General features: G+C 57.1%; 1 protein-coding gene across 2 annotated transcripts; it reads left to right on the plus strand.

The window, feature by feature from the left end:
* The first annotated feature begins 1349 nt into the window (after positions 1 to 1349).
* Positions 1350 to 16438, plus strand: AGAP2 (ArfGAP with GTPase domain, ankyrin repeat and PH domain 2). Of its 2 annotated transcripts, XM_068970523.1 has the most exons (19): positions 5145 to 6300; positions 7992 to 8050; positions 8674 to 8761; positions 8949 to 9034; positions 9182 to 9329; positions 10421 to 10555; positions 10861 to 10970; positions 11403 to 11561; positions 11711 to 11797; positions 11882 to 11986; positions 12411 to 12573; positions 12748 to 12867; positions 13607 to 13735; positions 14648 to 14707; positions 14939 to 15087; positions 15188 to 15278; positions 15402 to 15624; positions 15754 to 16009; positions 16196 to 16438. In XM_068970523.1, the coding sequence occupies exons 1-19, from the start codon at positions 5145 to 5147 to the stop codon at positions 16436 to 16438; spliced, it is 3567 nt and encodes a 1188-aa protein (XP_068826624.1). The 2 variants fall into 2 exon arrangements, with proteins under 2 accessions (XP_068826625.1, XP_068826624.1); XM_068970524.1 differs by lacking the exons at positions 5145 to 6300; positions 14648 to 14707 and adding an exon at positions 1350 to 1509.
* The last annotated feature ends 349 nt before the right edge of the window (positions 16439 to 16787 follow it).

Genomic DNA, 16787 nt, shown 5'->3' on the forward strand with positions numbered 1-16787 from the left:
ATCTGTAAAATGGGGATAAATAACCATACACCTACCTCTTGTGTTGTGAAAATTGAATGAGTTAATATATATAGAATGCTTAGAATATACGTAGAATGGTTACCTGGCACATAGTAAACGCTCACTGCTAGTTATTATCTTTTGGGCTATTTTACAGTTTCCAGTGGGTAATCCTGAATCTAATTCTCTTATCTCCAACTACACATTTATATATTAAAATCCCTCATCCATCACAAATTAGTATCAGTAAGATATACAGAAAGGGCATTTGGCAGGGCCAGAAAGGTTTATAAGTCCTGAAACAAAATGATTACATCAAACTACCCACTGTTTTCCTCTTCACTCCCTCCCCCTACCGCATCTTCTTTCTGTCCTTCAATTCCTCACCCACCCTCTTTCAGGCACTAAATCAAGGACAGGACAGTGGTATCAGGCATAAGGGGATCTGGTTGGCGAGTGTCTTAGTTGGGCGGTGTAGTGAAAAGTGTATCAGAATTATAATCAGAATACCTAAATCCTTATCTTTGTGTCACCTCTTACTGGCCTCTCTGAGCTTCAGTTTCCTTTTCTGCCAAAGAGGGATAAAAATCCTACCCCTTGGGCCTGTTGTGAAGTCAATATATATGAAAGTGTGTTGTAAACTATTAAGTGTTATAGACAAGTCAATTATTATGAAAGTAACTGAACATGGAGCCTAGTGGTTTTGTCTGGTTACAGGTTACTATCCTCCATAACTTGTTCTCCCTGGGCCTGCTTGGCCCTTTTAAGCAGGAGATGGTTGCAGTGGGGTAGCCGACTAAGGAAGGGTTACATTGCAAGATGTTAAGTGTGTGAACCCTTTGGATGTGCAGAGTAGGTGGGGAGTACAGCCGTAAGCTGGAATGCAGGGCATTAAAGGTGCCAGACCAAGAGTGTGTGGATTCCTGTGAGGGTTTGAGACTGCACACAAACCTATAGGTCATCAGGAGTTTGGGACTGCATCTGGGACGTGACATGCCACAGTCTCCCCTTACCAACACCCATCTTAATTAGCTACCTCCCACAGGAGGCCCTCGGATGCTCATTGAGGCCTCTCCATCCACCTGGCTGGGCAATTGTGGCAGGGGCTGGCTGGCAGAGCTGATGGGCCAACGCTAGAGGGGGTGGGTGGTGCAGGAGGTAGTGCTGACCCAGGCTGTGGGTTTGAAACTCACCAGTCAGGAAGTGAAGTCGACAGACAGACGGAAGGGCGGGCAGGGGAGGGAGTTCTGAGGCTGAGCAGAAGGGGCCTTCTGAGGTTTGGGGATTGTGGGGCCATGGGCTTCAGGGCCAGTGGTTGCTCTTAGCCCAGCAGGACAGGTCTGGGCAACATGCATGCCCAGAGGCAGTTGGCTGTAGCTGCAGTGAGAGCAGAAGTCAGACGACATGAGGTGGCCAGGCAGGCTCTAAACCGCCTCAGGAAGCTGGCAGAGAGGGTGAGCGACCCTGAACTTCGGAACAGTATTCAAGCCTCGCTGGACAGCATACGAGGTAAGAGAAGGATTAGCTCCCAACTTCGGTGTCTTGAGGACCATCAGGGGCGTATAAGGGCTTGCCAGGTCATCCATCATTTCCCAATCAGCCACTTTTTGGTTCCCAAGATGGACCTTGGACTTGGGGAAAGAATACATCTGGAAAGGATGGAAAAAGACAGAGGAGGTGTCATTTTTTCTCTTTCCCCAATTCTCCTCCTCCTCCCAGGGGATCAAAATACAGATCATTGCTGAGCTGACCTTGGCAATGGAGAAGTGGGTGAGCATGAGGAAGACAGGCTGTGACAGACCCATGGTAGACTTGGACCCTGCTGGGGGAGTCTGGGGCAGGAAGCAGTTTGGGACAGGAGGTTCCAGGACTGGATAATGTGGTCATTCCCAGGACCCACGAAGGACCTCTTGTTTTCCAGCTGTAGAGAGAACACACACTCACACACATGCCAGAAATACACCACGCAGAGTATCTCAGGCTCCCAGACACACATAACACTCACACAGCATGCTCTGCCCAGCTGAAAGTGCAGAGAAGTCCCCAGTATTCTCCTCGGTCCCCTTTCCTCCCTGTGCTCCTGTTCCTGTCTCTCCCCCCCAACACACACACACCTTCCGCTCTACCTCCTTAGTGCCATTAGAGCAAGTGATGACAACACAGGGAGGAAGTGCTGCCATGGCAACACCATCTGCCACATCCTCCTGCCCACCCCAGCCTTCAATCCTGTGGTGGGGCCCTGGCAGGAGAGGCCTCTCTCTATCCACAAGGCCCCACCACTAAGGAACTAGTGGAGCTGGAGGTCATCTCTGGTCTGGTGTCATTTAATTTGCCTCTGAAGCTGCAAAGAGCCAATAAAAGCTAGCTACTTTGCTCACTAAAGGTGTCTGGGTGAAGTATATCCTCCATTATACCCTGGTCTCTTCCAGGCTCTCCATGCTTAGCTGCTTACCTGGGGGTTGTGGTGGGGGGTGAGTGGGCAAGAGACTGTTCTTCCCATCAAGGATGATTCCTGCCAGACCCCTCTGATAGAGGCCAACAGGAACTTTTGGTTCACTTGGGGAAGGAACAGTTTGGTTCAAGTTCCTAAGGGAACAGTCTAATTCCTTTTTCATTGCCTTTCTTCCACTGGTACCCCTCTCACCATTTCTCCCCCATCTTTTGCCAAGAATTACAGCTGATACCTTCTCTACAGGGGTTAGAAAAGGAGACCTAGCGGGGAGTGGCCCCATGAGGCCTCCTAGGGAGGAACTCCAAGCACCACCCACTGCTTAGGGGAGAAAAAGAAAGAGTGGGTGAGGAAGGGTTTAGGCCAGGTAGAGGAACACAGCTTATCTTTGGAGAGGAGAGAGAGAGGAAGAGTGGAGGCTGAACTCAGAAAACCACTCTTCCTAACTGATTTGTTCCACTCCACTCTAAGAGTCAGGATTCTGTTCCCATTGAACATAAACGAAAACTGAGGCAACCAAAGGAAGGAATATTAAGCCAGAGGCAACACATTTTCACCCTCTCTTTCAGAAAAGTCTGTTGAAGGGTCTTCTGTTCTGGGGATGGTGTCATCCTTCTGCTGAGGGTGGGAGGGGGGCGCTGGTGGGTGCTGACTGAGGACCGCGGAGGGACTGGGTACAAGTTTCAGGGAGAACAAAGGGCACCCAGCATCCTGGTACCGTCCCCCCCCTCATCCCCTACCAGGCCCAGCATGCCGCCGGCTTCTGCCTCCAAGAGCCGCCCACGGCAGCACTTATTATAGTCTCCGCTGCGTCAGGAGGGTGGGACGCCAAATTAGGGGAACGTTGAGACTCCCCGAGTCCCAGGGAGGGGACTTCAAGGCTGGAATGGAGGCCTCCCTCGACTGGTGCACACCTGCCCATCTCATCGTCTGTCCTCCATCGGCCTAGCCCTTTCACCCTTCTCCTGGGCTTAAGGACAGTCAGCCTTTAACTCCAGGGTCCCTAAAAGGCTGGAGGACACAGAGAAGGCGTTTTTCATTCTATCTCCTCTTTAACCTTCGGAAAAAAGCCCCACCCCGAAAACCTCAGGAGATTGAATGGAACTTAGAGGAGGCCTGTACCCTCTGCCTCAGCTGACGGGGTCTTTATGTTGAGCCGCTAAATGTTCGGCATGCGTGTAACCAGGTGTGAAGGTGGTGCCTCCACTACTCAGCCGGTCCCCCCACACACCATACACACCGATCCTCCTCTCTGCTTATCCCCGCTCTTTCTGAGGCGCTCTTGGAGCTACGGTTGCTATGGAGACCGGATGCATTTTGGTATGGGGGGTGGTGTCGATCTGTAGACGTCTTCTTTCTCCTTCCACCCAGAGCTGGAACCTTGGGACTCACTTTTCCGCCGGGCTCCTCCACTCCGTAGATCTCTCTCCACTTGAGGCAACCCCTCCTTCCACCCACCCTGCTGAGTTCCATGTTTGTCCCCATCCCCAGGGAACACTTTCCAAGTTCACTTTGGGACAGTTAGGCTCAAGTCATGGCCCAGTCAACGCACTGCGTGTGGAAGGTGGGGGTGGACGACGGGGCTGGGTCGTGGGAAGAGGAACCCGTGCAAGTACCTGGGGAAAACAAGGGGTCTTGGAAAAGGGATTTCAAGGCTCCCCATTTTCGCACGTCAGCCTCCCCGGAATTGACAGTGAATCCGAATTTGCTCCGTTTTCGCCGGTATTGCCCACCCATACAACGATTTTTACTCTCTTGCCTAAAGGCCACACCCAACAGTAGCGCTTCCTAACCGAGGTGTGCTAGGGGAGGGGGCTCGATGTTGGAGTAGATGAGTCCAAGTTCCAGGAAATCCAGCCCAGGATTTGGGAGAGAAATCCAGTCCTGGATTTTGCACCGCCTTCGCAGACAGCCGTGCTGGTGGAGAGAAGGTGGGGGGGAGATTGGGTGGGGGGGCAGGGGGGCCGCCTCCTCCTCACTGTGAGGGGAGCGCCCGGACACAGCGCGCATCCGGACCGAGCCGAGCCCCGGCGAGCCCCCCGGACCCTGCGCCCGGATCTCACGCCCCTCCTCTCCCGGACCCCAGACCTGTGGGTTCCCACCCCCTCCGGCTTCCCTCCTTCCTCCCCCGCCGGCGCCTGTATCTCCATGCCCAGCATCCTCCCCGCGCCCCTGCGAATCCCCCGCACGACCAGCCCCATTAGCTTCCCACCCTCCTAAAGACCCCCTCTCGACCCCCATCCGCGGCCCCTGTCCCTCGAGCCCCCGTTCCCCGCCCCTGCCTCCCCCGCACCGGTTCTTCTCCCTCAGCCCCGGGTTCCTCTTTTCTGCCCCGTTTTCCTCCCTCTCCCCTTTTGCCCCCACTACAGTCCTCCCCGCCCTCCCCCGCCCATCTCAGCGCCCCCACCCAGGCCGGGGTGCAGGGTCCGGCGCGCCTCCTTGGAGCAGCACCAAGGTCCCGGGGTTCCAACGGGGTGGGGGCGCAGGGCGGGGAGCATGGGGAGGGGGCGCCCCGTGTGATGGGAGGGGGGCGCAAGCGGAGGCGGCGGCGGCGGCGGCGACAGCGGAGCCGGGCCGGGGGCTCAGCGGGGTCCGGGGGCTGGGGGCAGCGAGCAGGGCGGCCCCATGGCCGGGCCCCCCTGAGGCAGTCCGGGGGAGTTCCCTCCCCTCCCCAGCTCGGGGGTCTCGGGGCCCCATGAGCCGGGGCGCGGGCGCGCTCCAGCGCCGGACAACGACCTACCTCATCTCGCTGACCCTGGTCAAGCTCGAGTCGGTGCCTCCGCCGCCGCCTTCTCCGTCTGCGGCCGCAGCCGGCGCCCCTGGGACCAGACGTACCGAGACCGCGGATCCCGGCAGCCCCCGAGGCGCTGAGGAGCCGGGCAAGAAGCGGCACGAGCGGCTCTTCCACCGGCAGGATGCGCTGTGGATCAGCACGAGCAGCGCGGGCGCCGGGGGCGCCGAGCCCCTCGCCCTGTCCCCGGCTCCGGCCAGCCCGGCCCGCCCCGTCTCCCCGGCTCCCGGCCGCCGCCTCTCCCTCTGGGCCGCCCCTCCCGGACCCCCGCTCTCCGGGGGCCTGAGTCCAGACCCCAAGCCCGGGGGCGCCCCCACCTCCTCCCGGCGCCCCCTGCTCAGCAGCCCGAGCTGGGGGGGCCCGGAACCCGAAGGCCGGGCGGGCGTCGGCGTCCCCGGCTCGTCCTCCCCGCACCCCGGCACCGGCAGCCGGAGGCTCAAGGTGGCGCCTCCTCCGCCGGCTCCCAAGCCTTGCAAGACCGTGACCACGAGTGGCGCCAAAGCCGGCGGGGGCAAGGGCGCCGGTAGCCGCCTGTCATGGCCCGAAAGCGAGGGCAAGCCCAGGGTCAAGGGGTCAAAGAGCAGCGCCGGGACTGGAGTTACGGCCGCCGCCGGCGCCGCAGGGGGAGGGGGAGCGGCAGCCACGACCTCTGGTGGGGTCGGGGCTGTGCCCGGAGTCCGAGGGAAGCTGTCCCCTCGGAAAGGCAAGAGTAAGACCTTGGACAACAGTGACTTGCACCCGGGACCGCCTGCCGGCTCTCCTCCTCCGCTAACCGTCCCAGCCACCCTGACTCCCACCTCTGCTGTCACCGCCGCCTCCGCGCTGCCCACCGGGCCTGCACCTCCAATCACTCTGGAGCCTCCAGCTCCCGGGCTGAAACGGGGCCGGGAGGGGGGCCGAGCATCCACTCGAGATCGCAAGATGCTCAAGTTTATCAGCGGCATCTTTACCAAGAGCACAGGAGGGCCTCCTGGTCCCGGGCCCCCTCCCGGTCCGCCGGTCCTGTCTTCTGGCAGCGGGTCTAGGGAGCTGCTGGGTGCAGAGCTCCGCGCCTCCCCCAGTGAGTAGGCCCAGGGCCTGAGGACAGGGAGGGGAGGGCACCTGGAATGCTCAGCTTGGGGTGGAGGAGTGGTGTCCAGGACTGACTGAGAGAAGCTTCTTGGGTGGATGGATGAACCAGGTTCATTTCTCTGCCAAGAACTGGGGCAAAAAGGATAAGAGGTCCTGGAAGCGGGGTGAGTAGGCATTGTGGGACATGAAAGACGACGATGTCAGAGGGACTCAGAAAGCCTCAGAGCTTTCTGGGATAAATAATGCCCTTGGTCAGCATGGCTGTAGGAAATTGCTCCCAGAGAAGCCCCAGACTCCACTCCCAGCTTCAGCTGGCCTCTGGGAGCATGGAAACAGCTTTGCGTTGCCCAGAGGGTTACTGAAGGAGAAAGGAGGTGGGGAAGCCTCAGTTTCTCCTGAGCACTTGGGGTGGGTGATCAGAGTGACCTTGCAGACGGTCCTCGCCAGGGACAGGTCTTTTGCTGGGCTGAGAGCAGGCTGGTGAGGTTTCTAGCAGGAAGGGACAGGGTTCTTTCCATTCAGTGAAGGCGAATTGGGCAGTACGGGAGTGCACGGGGGCTGGAACGTGCTGAACACTTGGCGTGTGAAGTGAGAGGGGGCGGATAGGTAGCCTCACTCTCCCCCCACCGCCCACCCCAGCCCCAGAGCGCATTGAAATTCCTAGGGGGCCTGACCGGGAGTGACTCAGTGGGGTGGAACTGCTGCAAAGGCAATTCTTACTCCTGGAGACTTGGGAGTGGGTACGGAGAAAGTACTGTCTTTTTCCGGTTGGGGGGGCGGTGGTGGTGGTGGTCTTTATTTATTTATTTTCTAGAAGAGAGAGGCGAGGGCGTCTCGGTTCAGCTCACACTCCCGGGAGAGGTGGCGAGTCCGGGAGCGCAGGCGGCCCCCGGGGTTTGGCTCTCGAGCGGGTGGGAGCAGATGGCTCTGGATCCCGGAGTTCCCGCCGCAGCTGCGGCGCCCCGGGAACGTCCGGCTAGTGTCAGGCGCGGGGGCTGGACCCGGCGGGCGGAAGGAGCATCTTTCCTCTCCCACCCCCCCACTCTATCCCTCCCCAGGCCGGTGGCTTCTCTCGGCCTGGGAGTGGAGCCCGGTTCCCCATCGTTCTTCTGGAGGGTGCTGGTGAGAAGGGTATCAGAGGGGCGTATAGAAAAATCCAACCTCCATTCCTTGGGCTGTGGGGAGGGGTCAGGGCCACAGTGCCGTTGACCTTGAAAAGGGGGAATGATATCTTCACTTCAGGTTCGGTTCTATGAAAGGGAGATTGAGGTGGACCCACTCCCTCCTATGTCCCAGTCCTTTTTTCTGGGGATTTACCCTGGGAATCAGTCAGTTTGGTGAGCTGGACACCTTTTTGTCTTCCAGAGAGAAGACCCCGTCAACTGTCAGAGCCTTGGTCCCCCAGTTTGGGGCAGGGACTCATGTTTGGGGATGTGTTTTAAGGGAGATGCCCACTGAAGTATTTTTGTCTTGCTGGCTCCGTTGCTAAGCAACCGCTGAGCGGCAGCAACAGCTGTGGGGAGAGAGACTAGGATGGGAGGACTGGGGACCACTCTCAACTCAGCTTTTCCACACAGCTCTCCAGCCCAGGCAGGGCAACTACAAAAGGAGGAGGGGTAACAGGGTTGGGAGCCCTCCTTGGCCTGGAGTATCCCTCTTAAGACTCCTTTTCTGTTACAGAAGCTGTGGTCAATAGCCAGGAATGGACTTTGAGCCGCTCCATTCCTGAACTGCGCCTGGTAGGTAACCCAGTCTCCTGGTCTGTGTGAAGGTTGATCTCTCTGCCACTGGCACTCAGCTCTCTTGCCTTCACCTCTTCCCTTCCCTCCCTCTATGAGAATGGGGAATAGTTTTCCAGTTCTGAGATTCTACCTTCATAGCACCTTCCTGGGGCTTGATACATCCTCATAACTTTTCCTACTATAGTTTCCCTTCTTCCTGCTGGTCCATGGTCCTCTTCCAGATTTCTCCTCATTTCTGACTTCTCCCCTTCAGTCCTTCATGTTCTGTTGCCTAGAATTGGGTAAAATTTTCCAACTATTGCCTAGAACTGTAACATGTCCCTCACCAGACATGCATCTGGTATGTTTCCTAAACAACAGAATACCAAAAAAAAAAAAAAAAAAAGGCACTGAATTGACATTCTTCAGCTTGTGGTCCACTTCTAGCTTGGGATCATTTCTTACAACACTCGTGGCCTGATCCTTGCAAATGCCCTCCTGACTGATGTCACCCAGGCCCTGTAGAACCCTGCTTGGAAGACTTAACACTGCCAGTCTCTTAGAGTTCTCTGGAATGTTCAGACTCAGTCGTCCTGCCTCTTCTTAATTCCTTCCATCTCTGCTCTACAACCTTTCCTCAGGGTGTGCTGGGTGATGCCCGGAGTGGGAAGTCATCGCTTATCCACCGGTTCCTGACTGGTTCATACCAGGTGCTGGAGAAGACAGAGAGTGAGTTCTCAGGACCCATAGTAACCTAAGGGTTGGGGTCAGGGATCTGGGCAGTGTGATCGATGACTCTGCAGCTATGGTGACCAGAGAGAAGAATGCAGCCACAACAGCTAAAACACAGGGAGCATGGGGAGATTTGGTGACCTGTGACCTCTGACCTCCTATCACTCCCAACTCTTCTGGACAGGTGAGCAGCACAAGAAAGAAATGTTGGTGGATGGACAGACTCATCTGGTGTTGATCCGAGAGGAAGCTGGGGCACCCGATGCCAAGGTGAGGGATGAGATGATGGGGTAGGCAGGTGGGCTGGGGTCAGCACTGGCCAAAGGAGAGGCCTCTGGTTTCCCAGGTCTCCTTGGGAATAACATCCAGAGAAGTGGACCTGTCTGACCATCCATTTGCTCCCTCACCCTCCGCAAGTTCTCAGGCTGGGCAGATGCTGTGATTTTCGTCTTCAGCCTGGAGGATGAGAACAGTTTCCAGGCCGTGAGCCGTCTTCACGGGCAGCTGAGCTCCCTTCGGGGTGAGGGACGAGGAGGCCTTGCCCTGGCACTGGTGGGAACACAAGGTAAGGAGGGGCTGGGGAAGCACAGCTTTCAGGGGGGCTGCTACTGGGTATCACCCAACACAAGTGAGAGCTTGGCAAGGTGTGTGGACAGGGCCACTGGATTTCAGTAACCCTCTGGACAGAGTCTGGTCTCTAAATAAGAGTCGTTAAACAAAACACAAACTCCCCAAGGTCTGAGAGAGAAAAGAGGACCTTCCAGGAAGGACAGCTGCAATGGCAACCTCCTTCCTTTGAGATGTCACCTGCTTGGTGTTCTCACACTGCTGTTTCCTGATGCCACCACCAGGCCCTCTTCACCAGCAGAGCCAGGAAAAGCTTCTCCAGGACTCACCTGTACGAAGCTGGCAGGTCTTTCTGTCTAGATGCCTGTCCTGCAGATGGCTGTTTCCACCTGTTGCTTGCCTCTTGGCTTCCTGCTGCAGATGAACAGTCCACCTTTTACCATGGACCTTTAGCCTCATCCCAGTTCATATGCTGCCAGGTGTCCTCCCACTCAGTTCAGGACTCACTGAATTTGCAGGGCAGGGGGAGTGCCACTCAAGAGTGTCAGCCATGTCAGACCTTATCAGGACATTCCAGTCAGCTCTGGAGACTGGCACACTGAGCTCACCCAGCCTACTCGTGATGCAGCTGGGCCCAACATTCAGAAAAGACTATACGCTCCCATTGCACCCGGTCATAGGAGGGATATCGTCTCATACCCTATCCCTAGTGGTCCCAGCGGAGAAGGCGATGGCACCCCACTCCAGTACTCTTGCCTGGAAAATCCCATGAATGGAGGAGCCTGGTGGGCTGCAGTCCATGGGATCGCAAAAAGTTGGACATGACTGAGCGACTTCACTTTCACTTTTCACTTTCATGCATTGGAGAAGGAAATGGCAACCCACTCCAGTACTCTTGCCTGGAGAATCCCAGGGATGGGGGAGCCTGGTGGGCTGCTGTCTATGGGGTCGTACAGAGTTGGACACGACTGAAGCGACTTAGCAGCAGCAGCAGCAGTCCCAGACTAGGACTAGAACCCAGAAGAAAGGAAGGCAGCCAAGTGTGCATGGGCGCCCTCATCCACTACCCCTTCTCTCTCGTCCACTCAGACAGGATCAGTGCTTCCTCCCCCCGCGTGGTGGGCGATGCTCGCGCCAGAGCTCTGTGTGCTGATATGAAGCGCTGCAGCTACTATGAGACTTGTGCAACCTATGGGCTCAATGTGGATCGGGTGTTCCAGGAGGGTGAGCTTGGCCATCCCTTGCATGTGTTGGGGAGCAGGGAACTTAGATATTCCTCAAGGTCCCACCTCCAGGCCTCCCTCTGTGAGCAACAGGAAATTAGCCTGTGTGGGAGGGAGGAGGGACCAGGGAGGTCAGAGAAGATTTGCTTAATAGCCACAGGTCCTTCTGGGCAGGAGGAGCTGGCAAGGCCACAGTGACAAGGAAGTTGGAGCCTGTTATCTCCTGGGCATTTCTCAAAGTTGGGCATGAAAGGGTGGTCTTGGGTATCTGCCCTGCTCATGCCTTCTTCCCCTCCCCTCCCCTAGTGGCCCAGAAAGTGGTGACCTTGCGAAAGCAGCAGCAGCTTCTGGCTGCCTGCAAGTCCCTCCCCAGCTCCCCAAGCCACTCAGCAGCTTCCACTCCTGTAGCTGGGCAGGTGAGTCAGGATTTCATGGTCCAAAGAAGGGCTGGTGGGAATTAGAGGAGGGGCTGGTGATCCAAGGAGAGGCACAAAGAACCCAAGGAAGTTGTGGGGGTGAGGACAGATGGAAATGGTGGTGACAGTTTGTAGAAAATGCATCGGACTGGAAATCAACCAGGTTTGAAACACCATTTGTAGCGTCCTTGAGCAATTCACCTAAACATCCCAAGGTTGTCAGGAAAATTGTATGGCATAATACTTGTGAAGTCAACCTCTGTAAAATCTAAAGCACTGTGACAATGCTAGTGAGCAGTTTTATTATTAATGATAATACAAATAAATGGTGATGAGACGAGGGACTATCTCAAATGCCTCATCACTTGATATGACTGTAGCCTGGTGGGCTGGGGGCCCCTCGGCAGTTCTGAGCCCTCTGTTTGCCTGCAGGCTGGTAACGGGGGCCACACTAGCGACTACTCTTCCTCTCTCCCGTCCTCACCCAATGTCGGTCACCGGGAGCTCCGGGCTGAGGCAGCTGCAGTGGCCGGATTGAGCACCCCAGGGTCCCTGCACCGGGCGGCCAAGCGTAGGACCAGCCTTTTTGCGGTATTGGACACTCTAACCCCCTATCTGCCTGTCCCCTGTTACATGCCTATCTTCCCTGGTCCCTAAATCTCTCTGTTGGCCCTTCATCTGTCTCTCATGTCCTTCCATCAGCATATCCATCCTCTAATTGATGCCAATAACCATTCCAGAATCGTCGGGGCAGTGACTCTGAGAAACGGAGCTTGGACAGTCGGGGAGAGACAACGGGAAGTGGGCGAGCCATCCCCATCAAACAGGTGGGTGGTTCAGGGACTGGGGTTGGGCTGGGGGGAGCTGGTCTTCACTGGGTTTTCTCCCACATGTCTCTTTCCATTCTTCAGAGCTTCCTACTAAAGCGAAGTGGCAACTCCTTGAACAAAGAATGGAAGAAAAAATATGTGACCTTGTCCAGTAATGGCTTCCTACTCTACCACCCCAGCATTAATGTGAGTGCCAGAGACTGGCTGGGCTACAGGGGCTGGCCTTGGGTGCACTTCTAGCTCTTCCAGTCTGTGCCTCTAGCAGATATCAACACTGGTTCTGGGAAGCGCTAGTCCTCTTCTTTTTACTTTAGCAAAACATCTGTTAGGCAGCTACCATGTGCCCATGTTGCAGATAGAAAGGTAAATCCATCTCCTGAGGACTTGCAATCTAGTGCGAGCAGATGGAGAAAAGACCTCTAACCTGGCCTGCCATTCAGGGATGCTTTCTGGGGGAGACAGTGCTGGGCCCAGTCTGTTGGGCTCATCCCAACCCAGTCAGCTCCCAGAGCCCTCTCTCCAGTCCCTCTCTGCCGATAATATTGGCTGCCTCCCAGCACTACTGAGGACCCCAACATTCCCTACACTCTCAACCCCTATACTCCTGTAGGATTACATCCACAGTACCCATGGCAAGGAGATGGACTTACTACGAACAACAGTAAAAGTCCCTGGCAAGCGGCCCCCACGGGCCATCTCTGCTTTTGGCCCCTCAGCCAGCATCAACGGGCTGGTCAAGGACATGAGCACTGTCCAGATGGGAGAAGGTCCTGGTGAGTGAGGCTGCTGACAAAGGGGCAGGAGAGGGGCCAGGGCTAGGAAAAAGAGGAGGGAGGAAGAGGAGAATGGGACTGGTTAAATGGGAAGGTGGGTAATGACAAGGGACCACGTAAGGAATCACTCAGAGACTGACTCACTGAGGATTTATTTTCTTCCCCATCTGACAGAAGCCACCACTCCTACCCCAAGCCCCAGCCCCAGCCCTAGCTCCCTGCAGCCACCACCAGACCAGACATCCAAGCACCTGCTGAAGCCAGACCGGAGCCTGGCACGAGCCCTCAGCACCGGTCAGTAAGGAATCATCCTCCATTGCTGTCTTCCAGATCCAGAAGGGATGCGGAGGGAACTAAAACTGGGGTGGGAGCTTGGAGGCTGGACTCAGTGAATAAGTGGACACCCCAAGCACTGACTGGGTACCCAGGCACCAAGCTCAGTCATATTGTGTTTAGCAAAATGGCTAAGACAAGTGGGTTCTAGAGCTAAGCTGCCTGAACTTGAACTTGAATCCTGGCTTGCCACTTGGGCAAGTTACTTGACCTCTCCACATCTCAGTTTCCTCATCTGTAAAATGGAGATAATAGTTTCTACCTCAGACGGTTGCTTTGAGGCTTAAACTGAGAACATTGTCCTGCACATAGCCAGCCATCAACATTTGGAATGTTTGGAAATATGTATTTTTTAAACAAGTAGCAAGTAACATTGTAACAAGTGGTCCTCACAACAACCTTGTTGGGTCAAGATTATTATCCCCATTTTAGGGATGAAGAAACTGAGACTCAGAAGATTAAGTGACTTGCTCAAGGTCTCAAGGCCAGTAAGTGGCAGAGCCAGGATCTGAGTACAGGTCTGACTCTAAACCACTCATCTGCCCTCCTCCCCAGGATTGATCAAGGGGGACCTCCTAGAGAGGGATGGCTGAGGAGGGGGACCCTAAAATGCCAAATCTAGTTCAGGGGAGACAGGTTATGGAGAAATCAGGGAATCTGTGGAGGAGGCAGCTGAGGCAGCTGTGTTCCCCTCCCCAAGACTGTACCCCATCTGGAGACCTGAGCCCCCTGAGTCGGGAACCCCCTCCTTCTCCCATGGTGAAGAAGCAGAGGAGGAAAAAGTTGACGACACCATCTAAAACTGAAGGCTCGGCTGGGCAGGCTGAAGGTGAGGCCCTGGTGGGCAGTTTCACTCTCACCCTGGACCCTCACCCCCAAACTCCAGGTCACCCCTGCAGGAGGAGGAAAGGTGCCTGAGAGGAGTGCTTGACTATCATCACCACTCTGTACAGTATTTAGTGAAAAATGGACGGATGCCTTTCAGCCCCTGTGCTTCCTCCTATTCCCCAGCCAATGCCTTTTATGGCAACAGGGCCCAGCCCCTGCTCTCAATGGCCCCTGTAAGTCTGTAGCTCTTGCTCCCTCTCCTCATAACCCTCTAGTTCATGTTCCAGACCCAACTCTGCTTAACACCCCAGCCCCTGTGCCCAGAAGGCCCCATTATCCCCGAGGACTCAGTCCCTGACTTCAGTGACCCCCAGTGACTCTTCAGCTCCTGGGGTCTACCCACGCAGCTCCTGTTCCCAATAACTTTCTGTGATTGCCAAGCTCCCACAACAGCCTTTGACTACAGTGATTTCCATTCCTGCCTCCCTGTGACTTCCCACAGACCCATGAGACTCTGCCTGAATCCCAGGGACCCCTCACCCCTGGCCTCTGAACTCCTGTCCCCCTTCCCCATGATCCCTCAGATCCTGGCTATCCCTTCCCCTCCCAGAGACCCGGCTCCTCATTGGTCATGATACCCAGTCCCTGCCGCCCCTGCTCTCTGCCGGGTGCTCAGATCCAGGTTCCAGATCTGCCTACTCTCATGGCTCTTGGCTTCCGCTCTTCTCTGCTCGGGGGCCACTGACTTTAGTTCTGCTTTCTCTCCCCATCTGTCTGTCCTGCTTTGTCTCTGGCACTCTGTCACTGTCTCTCTCTCCACCTCTCCATTTGCCTCTCTTTTTTCTCCTTTCTTGGTCTCTTTCTCTGTTTTGCTCTCCATTCTATCTCTATCTCCTTTGCTTCGGGAAACCAGCCAAGCGCAAAATGTGGAAACTAAAATCCTTTGGTAGTTTAAGAAATATTTATAAAGCAGGTAACAAGTGGGGAGCTGGGTGGGGCGCTGAGCTGGGGTGCAGAGGGGTGGGGGTGCCCCTGCCTTCCCCTGCATGTGCTCGGGCTTCCTGCTCTCCCGCACCCTCTGCTTCCCCAACCACTCTGCTCCACTCCCAGGGGCTTGGGATGGACCTCTGGGAGGAATGGTTTGGGCGAGGCAGCTCCTGTTTGAATTCTATCCCTAATGACCCCATCCCATCCCCCCACCTAGAGGAAAACTTCGAGTTCCTGATCGTGTCCAGCACTGGTCAGACATGGCACTTTGAGGCAGCCAGTTTTGAAGAGCGGGACGCCTGGGTTCAGGCCATCGAAAGTCAGATCCTAGCCAGTCTCCAGTGCTGTGAGAGCAGTAAGGTCAAGGTAAAGGGTCGGGTGTTGGGCGGAAAGCAGAGGTGAGTGTCTGAGGCGTCCGGAGAAGGGCTCAGAGGGAGAGTCTGACTACTTCCAACCCTTTCTGCAGCTGCGCACAGACAGCCAAAGCGAAGCGGTGGCCATCCAGGCGATCCGGAATGCCAAGGGGAACTCAATCTGCGTGGACTGCGGGGCCCCCAGTGAGCACAAGGGGGCAGTGGAGAGACCCGGGAGGGAGTGTGGTTCGCTAGAATTGATGAATGCTGCTGGGTGGCCCGTCCAGCTGCTCCGCCAGGGAGCTGACCCCTGCATTCCCTCCCCAGACCCCACGTGGGCCAGCCTGAACCTGGGCGCACTCATCTGCATCGAGTGTTCTGGCATTCACCGGAACCTGGGCACACACCTGTCCCGCGTTCGCTCGCTCGACTTGGACGACTGGCCGCGGGAGCTGACCCTGGTGCTGACAGCCATTGGCAACGACATGGCCAACCGCGTGTGGGAGAGTGACACGCGGGGCCGCGTCAAACCCACGCGGGACTCTTCGCGGTACGCGCGCAGAAGAGGGGTGGGGGCGACTTAGTGTGTGCAGCTCCCAGGAGGGTCACCTGGGTAGGGAGCAGAGGTCTTGGGGTGGGAGGTCCCTAGAGCCTTTCCTGTTGATCTCTGGTCCTGCAGGGAGGAGCGTGAGTCGTGGATTCGCGCCAAGTACGAACAGCTGCTGTTCCTGGCACCACTGGGCACTTCCGAGGAACCGCTGGGCCGCCAGCTGTGGGCCGCGGTGCAGGCCCAGGACGTGGCCGCCGTTCTCCTGCTTCTGGCCCACGCGCGACACGGGCCGCTCGACACCAGCGTAGAGGACCCGCAGCTTCGCTCCCCACTTCACCTGGCGGCCGAGCTCTCCCACGTAGTCATCACGCAACTGCTGCTGTGGGTAAGTGAACCGAGGATGTTGTAAAGGGGTTTGAGGGTTCCGTCTGGGAAACAGGCAGGCGCGCGGTGCGCGGGGCGAGATCCCCAAAGGCACCCTGTGGAAGTGGGCCTGGCGATCCCGGGGAGCCGGCGGGAGGGGATTGGCCCCGGGGACGCACCGTAACGCGGCCGTCTCCGCTCTCTCTAGAACGGCGCCGACGTGTCCGCCCGCGACGCGCAGGGCCGCACCGCGCTCTTCTACGCTCGCCAGGCTGGGAGTCAGCTGTGCGCCGACATCCTTCTCCAGCACGGTTGCCCGTGTGAGGGCGGCAGCACGGCCACCACTCCCAGCGCGGCCACCACCCCCAGCATTACCGCCACGCCCAGCCCCCGCCGCCGGAGCAGCGCTGCCAGCGTGGGCCGAGCCGACGCTCCAGTCGCGCTGGTATAGTTGTGCCGCCGGAGAGACACCCCCACCCCCACACGGGCAGGGCACGACCACACCGGGTGGACCGCTGGACAGATGCACCCACTCACCTCTCCGATCCGCACCTCGTTCCCGCGGGAGCACTTCTTCCCCCACGCCATCCCCGCAAGAGGGCACAGCCCCCGCGCCTCCCGGAAGACACAAACTCACTTCCCTCTCCCCAGCGAGGCATGGAGACCCCAGCTTGACACGCCCCCTCTCCACTGTTTCCACACTCGGATTGCTCTGGGTCTACCCGCTGGAGGGACTCGCCCGCCGAGGTCCCTGCTCCTGGCCGTTTGGGTGTGCCCGCTCGCGCCCCCTAGGGGTGGGG

This window comes from Capricornis sumatraensis, chromosome 4, assembly GCF_032405125.1.
Source record: "Capricornis sumatraensis isolate serow.1 chromosome 4, serow.2, whole genome shotgun sequence".
NCBI lineage: Eukaryota > Metazoa > Chordata > Mammalia > Artiodactyla > Bovidae > Capricornis > Capricornis sumatraensis.